This window comes from Barbus barbus (genome assembly GCF_936440315.1).
Source record: "Barbus barbus genome assembly, chromosome: 28".
Taxonomy (NCBI): Eukaryota; Metazoa; Chordata; class Actinopteri; order Cypriniformes; family Cyprinidae; genus Barbus; species Barbus barbus.
Window position 1 is genome coordinate 20280961 of NC_136756.1, and position 19407 is coordinate 20300367.

General features: G+C 37.2%; 1 protein-coding gene across 2 annotated transcripts in view; it reads left to right on the plus strand.

Moving 5' to 3' along the window:
• The window catches only part of LOC306848395 (A disintegrin and metalloproteinase with thrombospondin motifs 10-like), a 57739-nt gene that overhangs the window by 14264 nt on the left and 24068 nt on the right, over window positions 1-19407 (plus strand). Inside the window, exons 4-15 of one of the 2 annotated variants that reach the window (XM_079382910.1) lie at window positions 3771-3930; window positions 6329-6531; window positions 7276-7364; window positions 9816-9961; window positions 10558-10601; window positions 11322-11427; window positions 12731-12877; window positions 13679-13820; window positions 15059-15166; window positions 15361-15506; window positions 16710-16773; window positions 17063-17165. In XM_079382910.1, the coding sequence (XP_079239036.1) occupies window positions 6354-6531; window positions 7276-7364; window positions 9816-9961; window positions 10558-10601; window positions 11322-11427; window positions 12731-12877; window positions 13679-13820; window positions 15059-15166; window positions 15361-15506; window positions 16710-16773; window positions 17063-17165 (1273 nt within the window). In that variant the 5' untranslated portion in view covers window positions 3771-3930; window positions 6329-6353. The remainder of the gene's footprint in view (window positions 1-3770; window positions 3931-6328; window positions 6532-7275; window positions 7365-9815; window positions 9962-10557; window positions 10602-11321; window positions 11428-12730; window positions 12878-13678; window positions 13821-15058; window positions 15167-15360; window positions 15507-16709; window positions 16774-17062; window positions 17166-19407) is intronic. The other variant, XM_079382911.1, reaches the window with a different exon arrangement.

Here is a 19407-nt window from a genome sequence, read left to right on the forward strand (position 1 = left end):
TTTCTTATTAAAAAATAAGAACAAAGATACACATTACAAATACACATAATATACAAATAAAACAAACAGTGCTTTATTTTCAGGTACAATTGGTGCATTTAGCAGGAGCATTCAATGAAATTAAATGAACAAATATAAAAATAAAACACTACATAGACTGATTCCTAAAGCAACTGTATTAAAGTTTTTCAGTCAAGAATAGTGAGTGATTTTTCTCTTTGGGTTTTGTTATATGGAGGACCAAACCTGCATAAATTAAATATGAATGCATGAATAAATAAATATATTAATGAATAAATAAATGTGATAATAGGAAAATAAATAAATGAATAAACGACTTGATAAAATAAATATGATTAATTTCTAATAAAATTAAATTTTCCCCACTTAATTTATTTTCTGCTTTTATACATTTATAAACTTTTTTTTTTTTACTTTTTTTTTCCACTAATTCTTTTTTAATGTATTTTTATTATTTATACATTTATTTTGAGACTTATTTATATATAGTCAGAGTCAGACACCCAGAGGATGGTTGGTTTCTAGTCTAATAACTGGGTGTCATCACCCTAGGGTCTGACGTCGATGGTTCCAGGCTTCAGCTTCCCATTTTTATTTTTGGAAAATATTTTAAATATTTCGGCACTAATGCGAATAACGTTCGGTGAAAATAACTTAAAACTCTCCAGCTGATCTGCCACATCCTGTAGCAAACTGGACAATGAATTACTACTTGCCGCTATTTTCTTTGAAAACTCATCTCTATCGCTTAGCTGGGCTGACGATGTGACACGTGAGCTCTCAACCAATGATGCACTGAAGCTACACAAGGACCACCTTCCTCATTTACATGTTACACACGGAAAAGTACAAATAAATGAATAAATAAATACATGTGGGAATAAATCATTCTAAAAAAATGAATGCATAAATAAATCTCAAAATAAATGTATAAATAATAAAAATACATTAAAAAGAATTAGTGAAAAAATAAAAGTTAAAAAAATGTTTATAAATGTATAAAAGCAGAAAATAAATTAAGGAGGGGGGGTTACTTTATTACAAATTAATCATATTTATTTTATCAAGTCGTTTATTCATTTTCCTGTTATCACATTTATTTATCTATTTATTCATTCATATATTTATTTATTCATATTTAATTTATGCAGGTTTGGTCCTCCATATTGTTAATGTTAAATTAATAGTTCCCCCTAAAATAAATATTCTGTCATCTGTCTGTCAATTCTGTCATAATGTTTTATTTTTATACCATCATTTATTCAAAAGTTGTTTTAAACCTGAATGAGTTTCTTTCTTCTGCTGAACATAAATGCTATTTTGAAGAAGGTGGAAAACCAAACAGTTGCTGGTCCTCAGTGACTTCCATAGGACTTTTATTTCCTACTATCAAATTCAATGTGGACCAGCAACTGTTTGGTTACCCTCATTCTTCAAAATATCTTCTTTTGGGTTCAGCACAAGAAATTAATAGAGGTTTGGGACAACATGTGAGTGAGTAAATAATGACAGAAATAAAATTTTAGGGTGAACTATCCCTTTAATGACAGTCGACAGCATGTTTAGTGTCCTGTCCCTTTAAGAGCTGCACGCATCTAATATACAGCCGTTTCTCTCTTAACTATTTACTTTCATTTTAGAGATAACCAACTGAGTCTGTATGTAAACCTTGTGTGTTTTGACCGTATTTGCGCAAAAGATAAGTTAGTTGAGTAATCAGGCGCTGTTAGACAGGCTTTTTAGTGCGTGTGCTTCAGGTGTATGCGCTCAGAAAAAGCACAGGTCAGACCAGCGCGCGAATTAAACATTTAACCAGCAAGGCTTGTATGCAAATAATGTACTTTTGCAATCGCGAATAAGTGCAGTGTCCTGTCAGAGTAACTCTACTGCTGTATGTCGTGTTGTACAGTATATAGAGACGGAGGCGGCAGAACTGTATTTGACCATGTGTGCTGTAGCACAATACTACCATATTTCTTCAAAAGCAGATCGTGGAGACATTTTTATCGTCCACGATCAAAAATCGTCATATCGCACACCCCTAGTCTAAAGAGAGAAGAATTGATGACTATTTTTGCTTGAATACTACATATCAAATAGCTACCAAAATAAATGTTGGTAACTGCAGTTTGACTAAAAGTAATGACTAAAAGTTGACAAAAAAGTAATGACTTTTCGTCGACTAAAACTAAACTAAAACTATGAAAGACTCAAATGACTAAAATGTGACGAAGAATATTAAGCATTTTCGTCTCAAGATAACGACTAAGACTAAATCAAAAATGCCTGCCAAAATTAACACTGATCTTCAGAACACAAATTTTTGATCAAATTTTTGATGAAATTCAAGAGCTTTCTGACCCTACATAGACAGCAATGCAACTGACATGTTCAAGGCCCAGAAAGGTAGTAAGGACATGTTAAAATAGTCAATGTGACATCAGTGGTTAAATTCTTCTCTTCCATGTCAGTCTTCATTGCAGGTTCACCGTGTCAGTCTTACTGACCTCAAACTTTTGAAAGGATGTTGACTTTACATAGAAAACATTAGCATTTGTTTTTACAGATATACATATGCACATTGTTTTTGTCTTGTTACTAGACTTTTTAAACACTTTTGAAGTATTTTAACTTTCAAAAATATTTTGTTTTGTTTATGGATTTGCTAACTTTCATTGTAAGTATCTCATGGTAACACAGGTTTTTGCTTATATTAAAGAAAAGGAGGGACAAGTGAAAATTATTGTAATTTTTTGCAATAAAACCCAGAATATTCCTTTAAATGGCTTTAGCACTTTGTTAGACATTTCCATCACATGAGGCTCAGATGATATCCGTAATGCTGTGTGCTAAAGTAATGATGTATTATACAATGTAATCTCTTTCTTTCTACACTAGAGTGAGTTGTCGTGGCGCCTTTGTAGATCTGAAATGGGCAGCTGTTGCTAAAGTCTGTCTCTCCCAGCTGGTGTAAAGCTCAACTCTAAAAACAGGTGTTTTGGAGGCTAATGATGGATTTAGTTTCAAGTGGCATGCTGTGGCCTGCTCATTACTTGCCGGTGCTGGTAATACACCTGCGTAAACAGATCACAAAGTCAAGACCAATGCTTGTTTATCCAGACCCTTTGAGTACAGTGTTAAGTCGCTCTGATAAATGCCATCGGACATTCTGGATGGAGTATTGGGTGATCCATCTACCTGGCATCACAGGTGCTAATACATGACCAGCCTGGTCGATAATTCATCCATTTTTAATTGTGTGTGCATCAACACAAGTAAATACAATGGAGGATTAAGCTTGCTCATGAAGGCGGTAAGAAACTTCCAGGTTAATTATTGGTGATCAGAGTAGCATGACTAAATTCATCAGGGAATGCTCAGTGTGTCCACAAGAGCATCACTAAGCACATTACAGGATTATATAAACTTGAAAAGTGTGACTGAAAGAGATGAAGAGAGGAAACAATGAAACATGCTAAAATCCTTTGGCCATCTGCCATGAGTTCCCATTTCATCCAGGATTATTAGCCCAGCGCAAGCTCATTATTTTAGAGGGGAGACTAATGATGGGATGATTTGATCTTGTCAGGGACTTCAATGTATCTAGCGTGTAAAATCAGATTGCACAGGGAGGCCAACTGTTTCGATTTTTCACATGCAAGCAAAAGCATGTCAAAAGCATATATTTCAATGACAGACCCTTCATGCTAATCTGAAGTGTGGATTTATGGTTTCTTGTTTTTTTTCAGCAAGGGGTCATTGTAGCTGGAGGTGAGGAGTACCTTATCGAACCCCTGGTTCGTGCTAAAAACTTCACTAATGAGGATGGCAGAGAAGGGCGCCCCCATGTGGTGTACAAACGGTCATCTCTAAGATACCAAAACATGGACCAGTCCTGTGGAGTCATCGGTAAGAATTAAAATGCTATGAAGACCAAAAAGACCTTTTAACATCAACTGACAAGAAAATTGTGTTCGCCAACTCATTGCATGGGGTCTTTCAGTATGTATGGTATCCTGTTTTATTCCTAACATTAAAAGTCACATTGTAATTGAAGTAGTGACAGATCTTTTCATTCATATTGTGACTTACAACCCGAATTCCGGAAATGTTGACTTAAAAGACTTTCAAATCACATGAGCCAATATTTTATTCACAATAGAACATAGAGAACATAACAAATGTTTAAACAGAGAAATTTTACACTTTTATTCACTAAATGAGCTCATTTCAAATTTTATGCCTGCTACAGGTCTCAAAATAGTTGGCAAAGGGGCAGCAAAGGGCTGAAAAAGCAAGAAATTTGCAAAAGATTCAGCTGGGAGAACATCTAGCAACTAATTAAGTTAATTGACATCAGATCTGTAACATGATTAGCTATAAAAGGGATGTCTTAGAAAGTGCAATGTTGCCAATGTACAGCAAATTGCAAAGGCTTTGCAAATCTCACCATCTCTAGTGCATAATATCATCAAAAGATTCAGAGAACCTGGAGAAATCTCTGTGCGTAAGGGACAAGGCCGAAGATCTTTGTTGGATGCCCATGGTCTTCGGGCCCTCAGACGACACTGCATCACTCATCGGCATGATTCTGTCATTGACATTACTAAATGGGCCCAGGAATACTTCCAGAAACCACTGTCGGTAAACACAATCCGCCGAGTCATCTGCAGATGCCAACTAAAGCTCTATCATGCAAAAAGGAAGCCATATGTGAACATGGTCCAGAGGCGCCGTCGTGTCCTTGTGGGCCAAGGCTCATTTAAAATGGACTGTTTCAAATTGGAAAAGTGTTCTATGGTCAGACGAGTCCAAATTTGGGATTCTTTTTGTAAATCATGGACACAGTGTCCTCCGGGCTAAAGAGGAGGGAGACCTTCCAGCCTGTTATCAGCATTCAGTTCAAAAGCCAGCATCTTTGATGGTATGGGGTGCATAAGTGCATACGGTATGGGCAGCTTGCATATTTTGGAAGGCACTATGAATGCTGAAAGGTATATAAAGGTTTTAGAGCAACATATGCTCCCCTCCAGACGACATCTATTTCAGGGAAGGCCTTGTGTATTTCAGCAGGACAATGCAAAACCACATACTGCAGCTATACACAACAGCATGGTTTCGTAGTAGAAGAGTCTAGGTGCTGAATTGGCTTGCCTGCAGTCCAGATCTTTCACCTATAGAGAACATTTGGCGCATCATTAAACGAAAAATACGTCAAAGACGACCATGAACTCTTCAGCAGCTGGAAACCTATATCAGGCAAGAAAACTCATAACCTTGATGCCCAGATGTCTTCAAACTGTTTTGAAAAGAAGAGGCGATGCTACACCATGGTAAACATGCCCCCATCTCAACTATTTTGAGACCTGTAGCAGGCATCAAATTTGAAATGAGCTCATTTTGTGCATAAAACTAAGACTTATTTGTTATGTTATCAATGTTCTATTGTGAATAAAATATTGGCTCATGTGATTTGAAATACTTTTAGTTTTTATTTTATTAAAATTTTAAAAATGTGCAGAATTCGGGTTGTACATCCGAGTGAAATGGATTATTAAAAAACGCTGGGCAGGAACTTTCTAGAGGTTTCATAGAGGTTCTATGCATCGGTTGTTGATTGAATGGAGGCAAATTGCTTATCAAAAGCTTATAATCGATTATAAGAAAGGGTCTGGGTTTAAGCAGACTAAAATGATTGGAGAAGTCTAGCATGCATCACCGGAGAAAAGTCTGCCATTTCAGATGCTCAAGGAATTTATTTAGGAAAAAGATAGGGTTAATTTACATTTCATGCTGACTCTAAGGAACTTATTTGGGACTCTGTCTGGTTTATAGGTAAACTTAACATAACTACCTTATTGAAAGTAATCAATCCAAAGTCAGCTCATTTTTTATTTGATGAGGACTTTGCGAAAAGTAGCATTAACTTCTGAATTAAAGACAGTTTTTTCTTCACAAGATTTATTGTGAAGAATGTTTTGCTCATTAGTCGCTCTTCCACCAAAATTACCTGGAACAATTTGTCCCAGGAACTTTTTTCAACTCGGGAGTGTGAACTCCCGTAACGGGACGGTGCAAGATCAGTAATAAAAAAAAAAAAGTCTGGTAATTCTGCAAATGGAACAGCAGCATACTTGATAATGTCAGTCAGCTTGCCTTGGCTACTGCAATTTCCTTCAATGTACTTACAATAAGACGAAATATGATATCAAACACCACTGCCTATTTTCATTTAAACATATTAATAGCCGCAGAAATGTAGTTCAGGAAATGTACATACATTACAATTGTGGTAATTTCTCTTTAGATGAAAAGCCTGGTAAAAGCTATGGATGGTGGCAGAGAACAATAAAACCCTCACCCAACCAAATGGGACGGGGCCAGTTACCACTGAAGCGCTCTGTCAGCCAAGAGCGCTACGTCGAAACCCTGGTGGTGGCCGACAAGATGATGGTCAGCTATCACGGCCGTCGCGATATCGAACAGTACATTCTGGCCGTCATGAATATTGTAAGCTTCAAGTCTCCTTGTTTTTATTTACATTCTTAAAAGAATAGTTCACACAAAAATCTTTTCACTTTTCATGTCTTTTGAAAACCATGACCTTTTTATTTATTTATTTTATATCAGAATGTCCTAGCTGCTCTTTTCTGTACAATGAACGTGAAAGGTGAAAATTTTAGATTTTGATCTGTTCCCCACAAAGCTATCATATGGGTTCAGGTACTTTCAAGATGATTTTTTGGTGCTTATTTGATATTTGACTGCCTCTGGTTTCCATGTGCTTTAATTTTATGGAAGAAAGCTGTTAGGGCATTCTACTAAACTCTTTGCCAGTTACTTGAGATCCTTACAAAGACCTAAAATGAACAGCCTGCAATGATGTCCCACAGACTAAGTGAATCTTCAGAAATGTTTGACCTATCCAGATCATTTGTATTGGCTCAGAGAATAATGATTAAATGAAAACCAGTTGTCTAAGTAACTGTCTTCTGTCACCCTGAGGATCCATATTTCTTTCTCCAATTTATAATCCCCATGGGTGATTTGTGGCATTGTTACAAATAGTTTCACACCTGTGGAATGTGTTTAATGAAGGGATTACCTCACCTCGCTGCCCCAGCGCAGCAGTTAGCACTGGTATTATAGTAGACTGTAAAATGTCCATCTTTACAGTAAACAGCAGGATTAGAAAGGTCTAAAAACAGACAATTGGCTCGTTTTTAAGACTGGTTTTTTCTTGTTTCCCTGGAGGTCAGGTTGCCAAACTGTTCCAGGATTCTAGCCTGGGGAATGCAGTGAACATCGTTGTGACGAGGCTTATTCTACTGATGGAAGACCAGGTACTCTTATTGAAGCATGTTTGTCTAAAGAACTGGTACATTTATTACATTTGCCTGATCACAATATTTGTGTGCTTTAAATTCCTGTCATGCATTAGCATTCAAATAGGGACATTTTAAGTGAACATAGAAATGCCACAACGTGCTTCTGTTTCTGGTCCAGTGGTGTGTTATATGAACTATAAATGCCTCTGGTGTTCATTGCATTTGTGAAAAGTATAAAAAAATTGTTTAACAAGCATTGTGAATGCAAGCACTCTGGCTACACTTTGTTTTAATATAAAATGTATAAATATATATATATTTTTTAATTTTAACAATTTAGGATAGAAATATGCACTATTGTTAAAGTCTGGGGTCAGTAAGTTTAAAAAAAAAGATGCATTAAATTGAACAAAAATGACAGTAAAGACTTTTAGATTGTTAGAAAAGATTTCTAATGTAAGTACAGTTCTTTTGAACTTTTTTTTATCAAAGAGTCCTGAAATGTATCACAGTTTCCACAGAAATATTAAGCAGCACAACATGTAATACTAATATTTCACAAGATCATTGTTTTACTGTATTTTTGATCAAATAAATGCAATCTTGGTGAGTATAAGAACATACAAAAACATTTAAAAACCTTACAGACCCCAACTTTTAAACAGTAGTGTACATTATTATTCCATATGCATTCCATTATTTATTTATATTTTATTAATATATAGTGTTAATTAATATATGAATTTATTATGATTATTATTACATTTTATTAAAGTTCACTACATTTTATATTTTAAATATTTAAAAATATATTTGAAATATTGTTATTCATGCTAGCCCAGAGCAGTAATTAAAAACTTTGTAAAATCCCGAATGAAACATGCACTTTATTGTAAAATTCCAAGAATATGTGTATTAAGCTTAATAGAAACATAAGCAAACAAAAAAGCAATTAAATCATTTATTGCAATTATTTATACACATATTATTCATCAGACAGAATTTCATGATTGTTATACTCCAACACATACACATATAAGCCTTAGTCTGGCTTATTTCACCTGTCAAAGAATTCCTTGTTTGTGTATTTACAGGCAAAAGCGTCCTAGTCCGAGGCAGTTGAGACAGTCCACACAAGTCTGGACTGTTTGCTACCCGGCTCTGCTGGGTGTGTCCAGAGAGCCTGTCATGACTGCTCTTATTGTTGATCGTGACCTCTCATTTTGCCACAGTCATGAATGTACAGGGGCCTAAAAAACGTGTAAAAAATCAAGCAAAATCTAAGGGGAAGCCAAACTGTACTGCTACTGTTCTCGCCGCCAGCTTCTAAATGCAATCAATCTGCCTCTGTCGTGCATTCAGGCTTCCACCTCTGCCATGAGCGGGGCGTGACGACACCACATGAGCGAGTTGGCTTGCTCCGCGGGATCTCTGGAACATGCCGACAGAGTCGGGGCCTCAAACAGGCTCCTACAGACGACGCAGGGCAGGGAAAGGATAGGAGTGGGGTTTTGCGGTGTATTTAATGAAGCATTAATGATCCCAAATCGTAGACAGCTAAAAATAAATCCCCACTGTAATTTGTTCCGCATGTCATTTGACAAATGATGGGAGACCGGTCATTAGGAGCAGTATTAGCCTTGTTGAGATGTGTGGTGTGCTGAGGTTGCGTGGGACCAAACATGGTTCGTTTCCAGATGAGAACACCCCGCCACCCCCTGTGGTAGAGGAAACCTGGAAAGTTAGGACTCTGCGCCCTGGATTGTGGGATGATACATTTATAGACTATGCCAGTGTGTGCATTCCTGGGTTACGAGTGTAATGGTGCTGTGGCCGTCTTGGGTGCTGGGTGCCAAGCAGAATGAAAGGGAAAGACTGTCTGTCTTTTTGTACATGCTAGCAGTGTATTTGTTGTGTCTATATTACCATATAAGCCCTGATCAACTGTAAACTCGTCAATAAAGCAGAGTCCATGGTTTTTGAACGTTTAATACTAAATTTACTGCATTTACTGTTAAAAAGCTGCTTGCTTTTTGTATTGCTACACTATTGACAATGAACCATCTTTCCTTACTAAATTTTTGGTAGGCATTTTTGCTAATTTGATCTCACCTTAAGGTTTAGACAATACACATAAGCCATATGCATACCATACCAATGGCAAACTGAAGGAGTGTTCTAGGAAACCTTTTTGAAAACAGTCATTATTTGTGCAATTTTGTTTTGCACAGAATTAAAATACTTCAGCTGGAAAGAACCAGCATTTATAAAAAGAAAAGTCCAATATCAACCTAGTTGGGAAACCATTTTTAGGGTCTTACTGTACTACAAATACAGATATGAGCATGCACATATGTTTAACTCATCAAATTATACACAGAGAGTACGATGTATATGTAATAAATCTGGATGTACTGTCTGATCCAAGTTTATCTGATCCAACTTTTTCCTTTCTTCTCTTGCCAGCCCACACTAGAGGTAAACCATCATGCAGGAAAGTCTTTAGACAGTTTCTGCAAGTGGCAAAAGTCCATTCTGCACAGGAACGGACATGGAAATGCCATCCCTGACAATGGAATCGCTCACCATGATACAGCAGTCCTCATCACCAGGTCAGCATGCAGATAGTTAGAGAGAAAGTTTGGCTATTTCAGTATGTGCTTTTAAAATCTTTTTCAACACACACACACACACACACACACTCACACAAACACATTAACATCTATATAAAATTTTGTAGCACTCCATTGGTTCTACAAGGCAACAGGTCATAATTTTAAAATGGCTTTAAAGTACTTGAAGTGTGTGTTTGGAAGAACAAGCGATTTATGGTAAATCATGCTATAGGTTTAAACTACACAATGATGAGTTAGGTTGAATTCCTACGAGTTGAGTGTGAGCGATAACATGTGAAGTATGAGAAAGAAATAGAGAGTGAGAGCGAAAGAGAGAGGCAGAGAGAAAGAGAAAGTGTGGGAAGTGTTAAGTCGTTATTTTGGAGGTTATATCAGAGGGTATGTCTGCTGGATGCATCAAGCGTTTCCTTTCATTGTCTTCACTCTCTTATCAGGACAGTGTCCAGTCTGTGAACTGTCTCACAGTTCTAGTATCTGTGTGTGTGTGCGTGTGTGTGTGTCTGTAAAAAAACCCAAGCTGTTCATTCACCCAAACATAAAAAAACATAAATATTTATGTGGTGTGTTTTCAGATATGACATCTGCATCTACAAGAACAAACCCTGTGGAACACTTGGTAAGACATCTATCTATCCATTCAGCCAATCCATCCATCCGACCATTCCATCCATTTTACCAATTTATCTAATCTATACATCCTACCATTCCAAAAATCTATCCAATCCATCCATCCTACCAATTATTCCAATTTATCCATTTTACTAAGCCATCCTGTCATATCTGTCTGCATGCATTAAATATTTGTTTATTCATGTCTGAATTCTCATTTCTTCTCTGTTTATAACAAAGCTAATCGAAGGTTTATTGGTACTGCATAGTTTTTACTTTGATATTATTGATTAGTTAGTAGTACTAATCGGCTAATACTGTAGTAGTATTTGCATATATGTGCATCTGCATATCCACCTTATTTTTCAATGCGGAAGCAAGCTATTTCTTTTGAATGTGTGGGACTTCCAATTGATTAGCCACTACAGCTAAACAACTATTAGAATAAACAGTGCAGTAAATTGTAAAACTATTTGTTCAACAAAGTGTGTTTTTGATTGCGATAATAAATCAAAATAATATGATAACAATGACCAATTTGCAGTTTCAGTCAACATAACAATCTTTTTGTACAGCTAAAATAACTGAAAGCTGCTGACACCATAAGCCGAATTAAATAGACCCAACCCACTCTTACGATAAAAATAAGGGGGATAGTATTGTAGCATATATGTGTATGTGTGTGTCCATGTCACTGTGCCTGTGTGCACATGTGTGTCCGTATCAGGTCTGGCACCTGTTGGCGGTATGTGTGAGCCAGAGAGAAGCTGTAGCATCAATGAAGACATCGGTCTGGCGACTGCTTTCACCATTGCCCATGAGATAGGACACACGTGAGTCTCTTCCAATTCCTCTGCTGCCTTCCTGGCTTCTTATGTTCCACTGTTCCTGCATGTTTTCAGTCTGAATTTTGTTGATTGATGTTGCTCACTTTAGGTCAACTGAGGGAGCTGCAGGGAGTTTGTGAATTAATGAAAAACTAATAATTAATAAAATTATAAAAATTTCAAATGAAAATAAATACCAAAATGTGAAATAATAGGAATTCTTACTAAAAAATATGAAATACCTGCATTTCATGTGACCAATAATTAGTGTCGGAGAACTGTGAACATGCAAATATTTTGTTAAATTATTGAAATATTAACTTAAAAACTCAGAAGGTGATAAGTAGTTTAGTTAAAAGGGGTTCAGCTGACAAAAAAGTTTGGTAATCCCTGATGTATCCTAAACCTAACTGTGACAAAATGATGTCAGTATACAGTATATTCCAAAATTTTCATATTCCAAAAGCTTTTGAAGCTCTACTGTAAGTCAGCATTACATCAGCTTTCTATTATTCCAGTTTTACTTACTTGTGTCATCAGCGCACACCCTCTCAACTCTGACCCTTGACATTTGACCTCTACTCTAAGCGGCCTACCAAAACAAACTTGGCTTAAATTCAAGGGTGAACTCTAAAGCCATTTGAGCCTTTTAAATACAAATAATGCTCATTATCAACAACTGCACTAATATTTTCTCTCAGTCTTGGGATATTTATATCTTGTTAGTGGAGCAAGTGACGGCAGACTACAATGGCTCCAGTCGCTTTGCGCTGGGCTTTTCATTTGTGGTTTTTTTGCACTTCAAGATGTTGAAGTATTGTTTTACTTGGTGGCCCAGCATTCCATTCACTTTCTGCAGCTTAATCATGCATATTAATTTATGGGCACACCTGGCTGATTTCGAGCTTTGGAATACTTCCATGTAAAGCAATTCTTTTGTAATTTCTGCTACTTTAGTAGTTGAAAAGCATTTTTTTTTTCTATCATTGTACGGATCTGAGCTCTGTTTGTACTTAGTCACTCAGTATACTGTTGCTTTGGTTACACTCATGGGCCGCGGAGCTGTTTTCATAGGTGGTGAAGTCATTAGTGGTCTGGTCCTAATGGTTCATCCAGCTACCTTTGAACTGATGGCCATATGACGCTGCGCACTGGGGCTGTCTAGACAAGGGGGCATATGTTTAACTGTGTGTAGGATTACATAAATTTGAGTGAGGTGCTGATAGGTTTGGGTGTGTATGTTCACATTCTGTAACCAGGACCATTCCATTTTTATAATTCCATAAAATCATTCATCTCTCTCTTGCAGGTTTGGGATGAATCATGATGGTGTTGGCAATGCATGTGGGGTGCGCAGTCAGGAGACCGCTAAACTCATGGCTGCCCACATCACCATAAAGACTAACCCCTTCGTCTGGTCTGCCTGCAGCCGCGATTACATCACCAACTTCCTCGAGTGCGTCTGCTGCCTCATTCTGAGATCTATATTTTCACTGAGACGTACTAGATTTAGTGTGGAATATTGACCGTATCATATCATTGAATTTTAGGATCATAAATTTCCAATGGATTGGATTATAAAAATGATTGATGTGAATGTCTTTTTAAAGTCATACAACATGATCTTTAGTTTGTATTTAAGAGGCATTTGTTACATGAGGTGCTTAGTAATGATAGACCAATATACAGGCTAATTAATAACTGGCCTGAAAATCTTCTGACAGTTAGTTCACATTTTCTGTTTTCAGGTATTTTAGTTCATTTTTGTTGTACTTCTTGATAAAATTTTATTTATTTTCATTTTATATACACTACAGTAAAGACTTTTTTGTCATATGCAAATGCAAACATATGCAAATTTGTTTGCATATGTTTCAAGTTTCTTGAGCACCAAATCAGCATATTAGCATGATTTCTGAGGGATCATGTTAGACTAAGACTGAATTAATGGCTGCTGAAAATTCAGCTTTGCCATCACAGGAATAAATAAAACTTTAAACTGTATTAAAATAGTATGAAAATAGTTAGTGGCACTTTTGCTTAAATTCCTTACAATGGTGATTTACATGTTTCTAACCATTAAGGCCAATTCACTCTGCCACAACAAATGCAAACAAGAGTAAGTACACTGATCCGAAAAAAAACCCCACAACTGTTGGAATTTAGTGTTTGTTGGCATCAGGGCAGCATGAACTAGCCTTTACACTTCCATTACTTCTCACACACCCATTCTGTTTTCTTTCTGATTGTTTCTCAGCTCTGGCATGGGTTCCTGCCTCAACAATGTTCCCCCCAAGCAGGAATTTGTTTACCCCACCACAGCCCCTGGCCAAGCCTATGATGCAGATGAGCAGTGCCGCTTTCAGTACGGAGTGAAGTCTCGTCAGTGTAAATACGGGGTACTTGCATCACTCAGTGTAATCGACAACAGTTCTTCACCCAAGAAAGAAAATTCCATCATCATCATCATCTCTTTAAAATGCAGATCACCATGATTTTTGACTATGGCACCATGGGAGTACCATGTTTTTGTTCTGATGTACCATTCAAAAGTTTGGGGTCTGTGATATTAAACTTTCTATTCATCAAAGAATCCTGCAAAATATATCAGTTTTATTTTAATGTGTGTGTGTATATATATATATATATATATATATATATATATATAGACATTATACAAACTTTAGAATGGTAGTGCACATCATCCTACAAGAACAGCATTGTGCTTTAGACATTAAAACATAGATCATTTTTTGCATATTGATTATTTTAAAAGTATCTAATTTAGATGTATATAACCATCACACCATAACACAGTAAGATATCTGTGCTCAAGTAGAGCCTTTGTACAGATGAATTGTGGGTTATGGTCCTATCCAGGTTGCCTTTATATCCCCACAGTAAATCATTTAGCACTCTCTCTCTCTCTCTCTCTCTGCTTCTCTCTCTCTCTGCTTCTCTCTCTCTCCCTCTCTCTCTGCAAATCTGCACCAGATGGCAGTTCTACCTTTTGCTGGCTGTAACATTCCATCTTTTTGCTCCCCTCAAGACTTCAGACCTCTGGCATTCTGCCACTTTTGTCCAAAACCACAAGTTGGTCAAAAGTTTGCTTCTCTTTGGTTTGCGGCTCTATTCTCTGCCAGCCAAGGCTGACCCTTACACCTCCACAGACCCAGAGTGGAGCTCAGAGCTCAGTCTGTAAAGTGTGCTATTTCTGCTCTCGTTGAGTCAAGCTTTAGGTTTTTACTGCTTTATGGGATACCAATGCAGGAAACTGAACATCTGGAGGAGGATAACACACTAGTTCAGCTCTCACTGTAACTATGTAGTCTAATAAAGCAGGAAGTTATTAGGTAGGTCTGCAGTGCAGTGTGTTCTTTACATCTGATCTGAGGACATCTGATATACATCATGAGATGTGGCAGAAACAAAAACGTACCATGGTAAAACATGCTAAAAACACTCAGAACATCTTAGCAACCACATAGCCACATCGGAGAATATTGTTTGGTGCAGGAATGTCCAACTTCTACTCTTTCCACACATTTCGTCTGTCTCATGAGTGTCTCTTAATGTCTGTTTTTACCCATATTATCTGGAGTTTTGTTTAGTGGCTTGTGTGTATGTGCGCTTTCAGGAAGTGTGCAGTGAGCTTTGGTGCATGAGTAAAGGGAATCGCTGTATCACCAGTAGCATCCCAGCAGCCGAGGGCACCATCTGTCAGACCAGCACCATCGAAAAAGGGGTAAGCACAGGGAATTCTTGGAACATGTTTCATAATGATATAGTTTGAATGTAAACGTAAGTAGTAATGCATTCTTTGGCAAAACAAAGTGAGTGATGCTTTTAAATTCAATTTAATATATATAATAAAACAAGTTCACCATATATCGGCAGATATCATATATTTTATGTTGATTAATGCTGTTTTCTCAATAGTGGTGCTACAAAAGAGTGTGTGTGCCATATGGAACACGTCCGGAGGGGGTAGATGGTGGGTGGGGCCACTGGTCGCCATGGGAGGAGTGTAGTCGTACCTGTGGGGGCGGAGTCTCATCCTCTATTCGCCATTGTGACAGCCCCAGGTGAGTCAGGGTCATGTGATTGATTAACACTGCTTGATTGGTCAGATCATTGGCGGGATTAGTCAACAACAATGGTAATATTCTACATTGTGTGAATGGCAGTGTTCATAATGGTGAACTGAACTGAATACTGAACTGTATGCTACCTAAATAGTAAGGGAAAATAATCTACATTGTCACATTTCCTCATCATGTTGTAAAGGTAAAGTAAAATAAAAATTTACTCACCTTCTGCTCGTTCCAAAACCTGCATGAGCTTCTTTCTTGTGTTGAACACAAAATAAGATATTTTGAAGAATGTTGGCAACCAAACAATTTGACAATAGCAATTAGGTCACAGTATGAAAGCCACAGTATGGAAAAAATACTATGAAAGTCATTGGCTACCGTCAACTGGACAGAAGCCTATCCCTAATATAAGAAAGAAATTCATACAGGTTTGGAGCAACTTGAGGGTAAGTAAATTATGACAGAATTTTCATTACCTTTAAAGCATCTAAAAAAATGTGCATAAAAAAATTAGATGCAAGAAATTGGGGTTGACATTACTTATGGTTAATTTATTCCAACGAAAATAGAAGGTTAAGTCAAGCATGTTGGAATGCTGGATACTGTATTTTGTGCAGTGTAGTTGGGCATCCAAATATTTTATGTAAACAGATAATGTAGATGCTATAAAATAGTTCTGAAGTTTGGTGTCACCCTCACAAAAGATTTACATTTCAAATAACTGTTTTCATTATTGTTTTCTGAGCACCAATCAGCATATTAGAATTGTTTCTGAAGGATCATGCGACACTAAAGACTGGAGCAATGGCTGCTTTGCCAGCACAGGAATAAAATACATTTTACGTACGTATTAGAAAACAGTTATTTTAAATTATGATATTTTGTAGTTATTTTAAACTTCACAATATTACTGTTTTTCTGTATTTTTAATGAAATAAATGTGCTTTGGTGAGCATATTTTAACTTTTTGTTTTTTTTTGTAGTGTATACGAGTGATTTGATGATTCACAATGTTCTTACGCTCAGCCTATTGTTGTACTCAGTGAACCTAGTTTGATGACATGCCAGGGAAAATCGGAAAAACTAACAGATCGACACAAAGACAGAAGTTTTTGTGCAGAATGATTGTGTAATTCAGAGTTACATTGAAATTACACTCAGATGTGTCTGATGCCTGTCCTTGTGTGGATCCAGGCCAACAGTTGGAGGAAAATATTGTCTGGGAGAGAGGAAGCGCTTCAGGTCCTGCAACGTTGATGTGAGTTTGATCACATCACTTACTGACTCCATTTGTGTTTGTCTGTCTGTCTGTATTTCTGTATGAAGTATTTCTTCAAATACTTACAAATTTACACATATCCCACTTAGAACTTTGGCTTGTTTGTGGATGGATTCTGTTCTAAATTAGATGACATGACTAAAAATTAGGATGCATTTGGCAAAATATTAAACCTCTAAATGAGTAGACATACTCCATTAGAAGAAATCGATTCACAGTTGCTATGCTCCACTATATTCTCAGACTGACTGATTTGTGTGTGGATTAGGAGTGCCTGGCCGGATCTCAGGATTTTCGGGAGATTCAGTGCTCGGACTTTGACAGTGTTCCCTTCCGGGGGAAATTCTACACCTGGAAGCCATACAGGGGTGGTAAGTACACAGCACTTTATACCACCTGTTCTGATATACATTGGTTGTGTCACTTGTGTGTCACTGCTACAGTTCTGTGTTAAGTAAGTCTTTGAATAAAAGCACATACCAAATGAACAATATAAGGATGTGAAATATATCAACACCTCATTGGTATTGCTCTACAAATGTGACAATTCAGATTGAGATCTAATGTTGGATTCAAAATATAAATACTTATATCATAAGGGTGCATCCCTTGAACTAATGCAAATGTTTGTGCTAAGAACTGAACAGAATCCCGTGATCTCTTAGTTACCTAGCTACATCTTCCCTGATTATGGGGATGTTTAAGAGATCAGTTGTTGTTGTTTAAGACTGTTTAGGGCTTTGGAAGGTGGTGTAGATATTAGGACTGGACCACCATGCTCTAGAGAACCAATCTCTGCACTGGCGCAGGTCCAGGACAGATGTGAGAGAGAGATAATGAGAGAAAAAGAAACTGCAGATAACAGTCTGGCATCCATATGCCGGGCTGAAGACTGCCAACTTCCCAGAATCCCCGGTTTAAAGTCCTGCTTTTGATGAGTGTGAAGCTGGACGTCAAGGACATAACTGCCTTTAATCTGCCCCTCCAATAACATAATAGCTTACAGAGAGAAGCCCACTGCAGGCTACAAGTGCTGCTTTCATCAAGTCAGCTGATTTTACAATGGAAATCCCTTGCAGCTGTTAAAATAAGTGCCAGACTGCTGTTTTACCGTGCTGTGGGGTAAGGTAGCATATAGACCTTAGACCTGTAATCTCTCTGTGTCCACACTGTCATCTTCCTTGTGATTTTCTTTTCATTTCTATTGATTTCTTTGTTTTGTCTGTCTGTGTGGGACTTTCGTATTGTTTGTATAATGTATATCGCCTGCTATATTTTAATAACAGTATGCAGCATACATTTCACATAGTAGTATACTGTGCTTTTGTCTCATGACCTTGCTTTATTACGCAGTATCTCTTCCACGGCTCGGTACGCTTTCAACTATTTTTTATTTTTTTTTGTCTCAAGCAAGAGACTGTATGACATTCATGTTACATGATTTGACTAATTGTTACATAGAGAGGGTGACAGCGCACCGCATTAAAATAATTGAACATTCATGGTTTCATAACCACTGGCCAAACTCAAAAACGAAACTAAAATTAAAACATCTTTGAGAGCATGGGTGCCCCCTGGTGTTTCGGGGGCCCTATGCAGCTTGCGCATTCTGCACATAGGGAGGATTGGCTCTGTGCGTATCAATAGCACAGGTTTGTTTCAATTTAGCATACTATTTATACGCGGAAATTGACTCTGGCATGCATGTGATAAGCAATGGGTAGGATTAGGGGTGTAGGGTAGATGCATATCATATGTACGTGAAAACTGCATATCATATGCATGCCAACAAATTGCGTATCATATGCACGTGCGTGTAATATGCACGCCAAAGTCAATTTAGGCATATGAATGGCACACCAAATACAAACTGAAAATCGTGCTATTGATAAGCATTTTCATGAGACCAGGCTCCCTGATCTGGTGCTCAAGAAACATTTCTTATTAACTGATGTGCTGCTTAATGCTTTTGTGTAAACCATGTTAACTTTTTTCCAGGAATCTTTGATAAAAGAATTGATTCTTTGAGAAAGTTCAAAAGAGCAGCATTTATTTGAAATTATTTGCAACATTATCATTATCAAAATTACTTCATTGTCATTTTTGATTCATTTAATGCATACATGCTGAATATAAGTATTAATCTCTTTGAAAATCAACAACAAAATCATATCGACCCTGAACTTTTGGCAGACGAATAGTCTGATTATTCAAATAATGAGAGTAAGATGTTCCCCACATATTTTACCATGATTTATAGTTTCTCTAATTGTTATTATAATCATAGGGTTCTGTTTGCATGAGCTCCAACATATTGCCTTTATCACATTTATAAGGGTGCTTGTAAATGTAGCCTGCGCTGTAATTATTTTTTTCAACTTAAAGTGTTCGTGCTGCCTTAAAATTTAAAGTTTTGTGAACTTAAAGTGTGAAGATGTCTTAACTTATGGTGCTTTCCCACTGCATGGTACGGCACGGTACAGTTCAGTACGGCTCACTTGGGGGTTTTCCTCTGAGTACAGTACCTGGTACCTGGTGCGTTTTTTTAAAAACTCTGCTGATCACTGATTGGCCGGAGAGAATCGTCACTGTCTGCGTCATTGAACTTGCGGC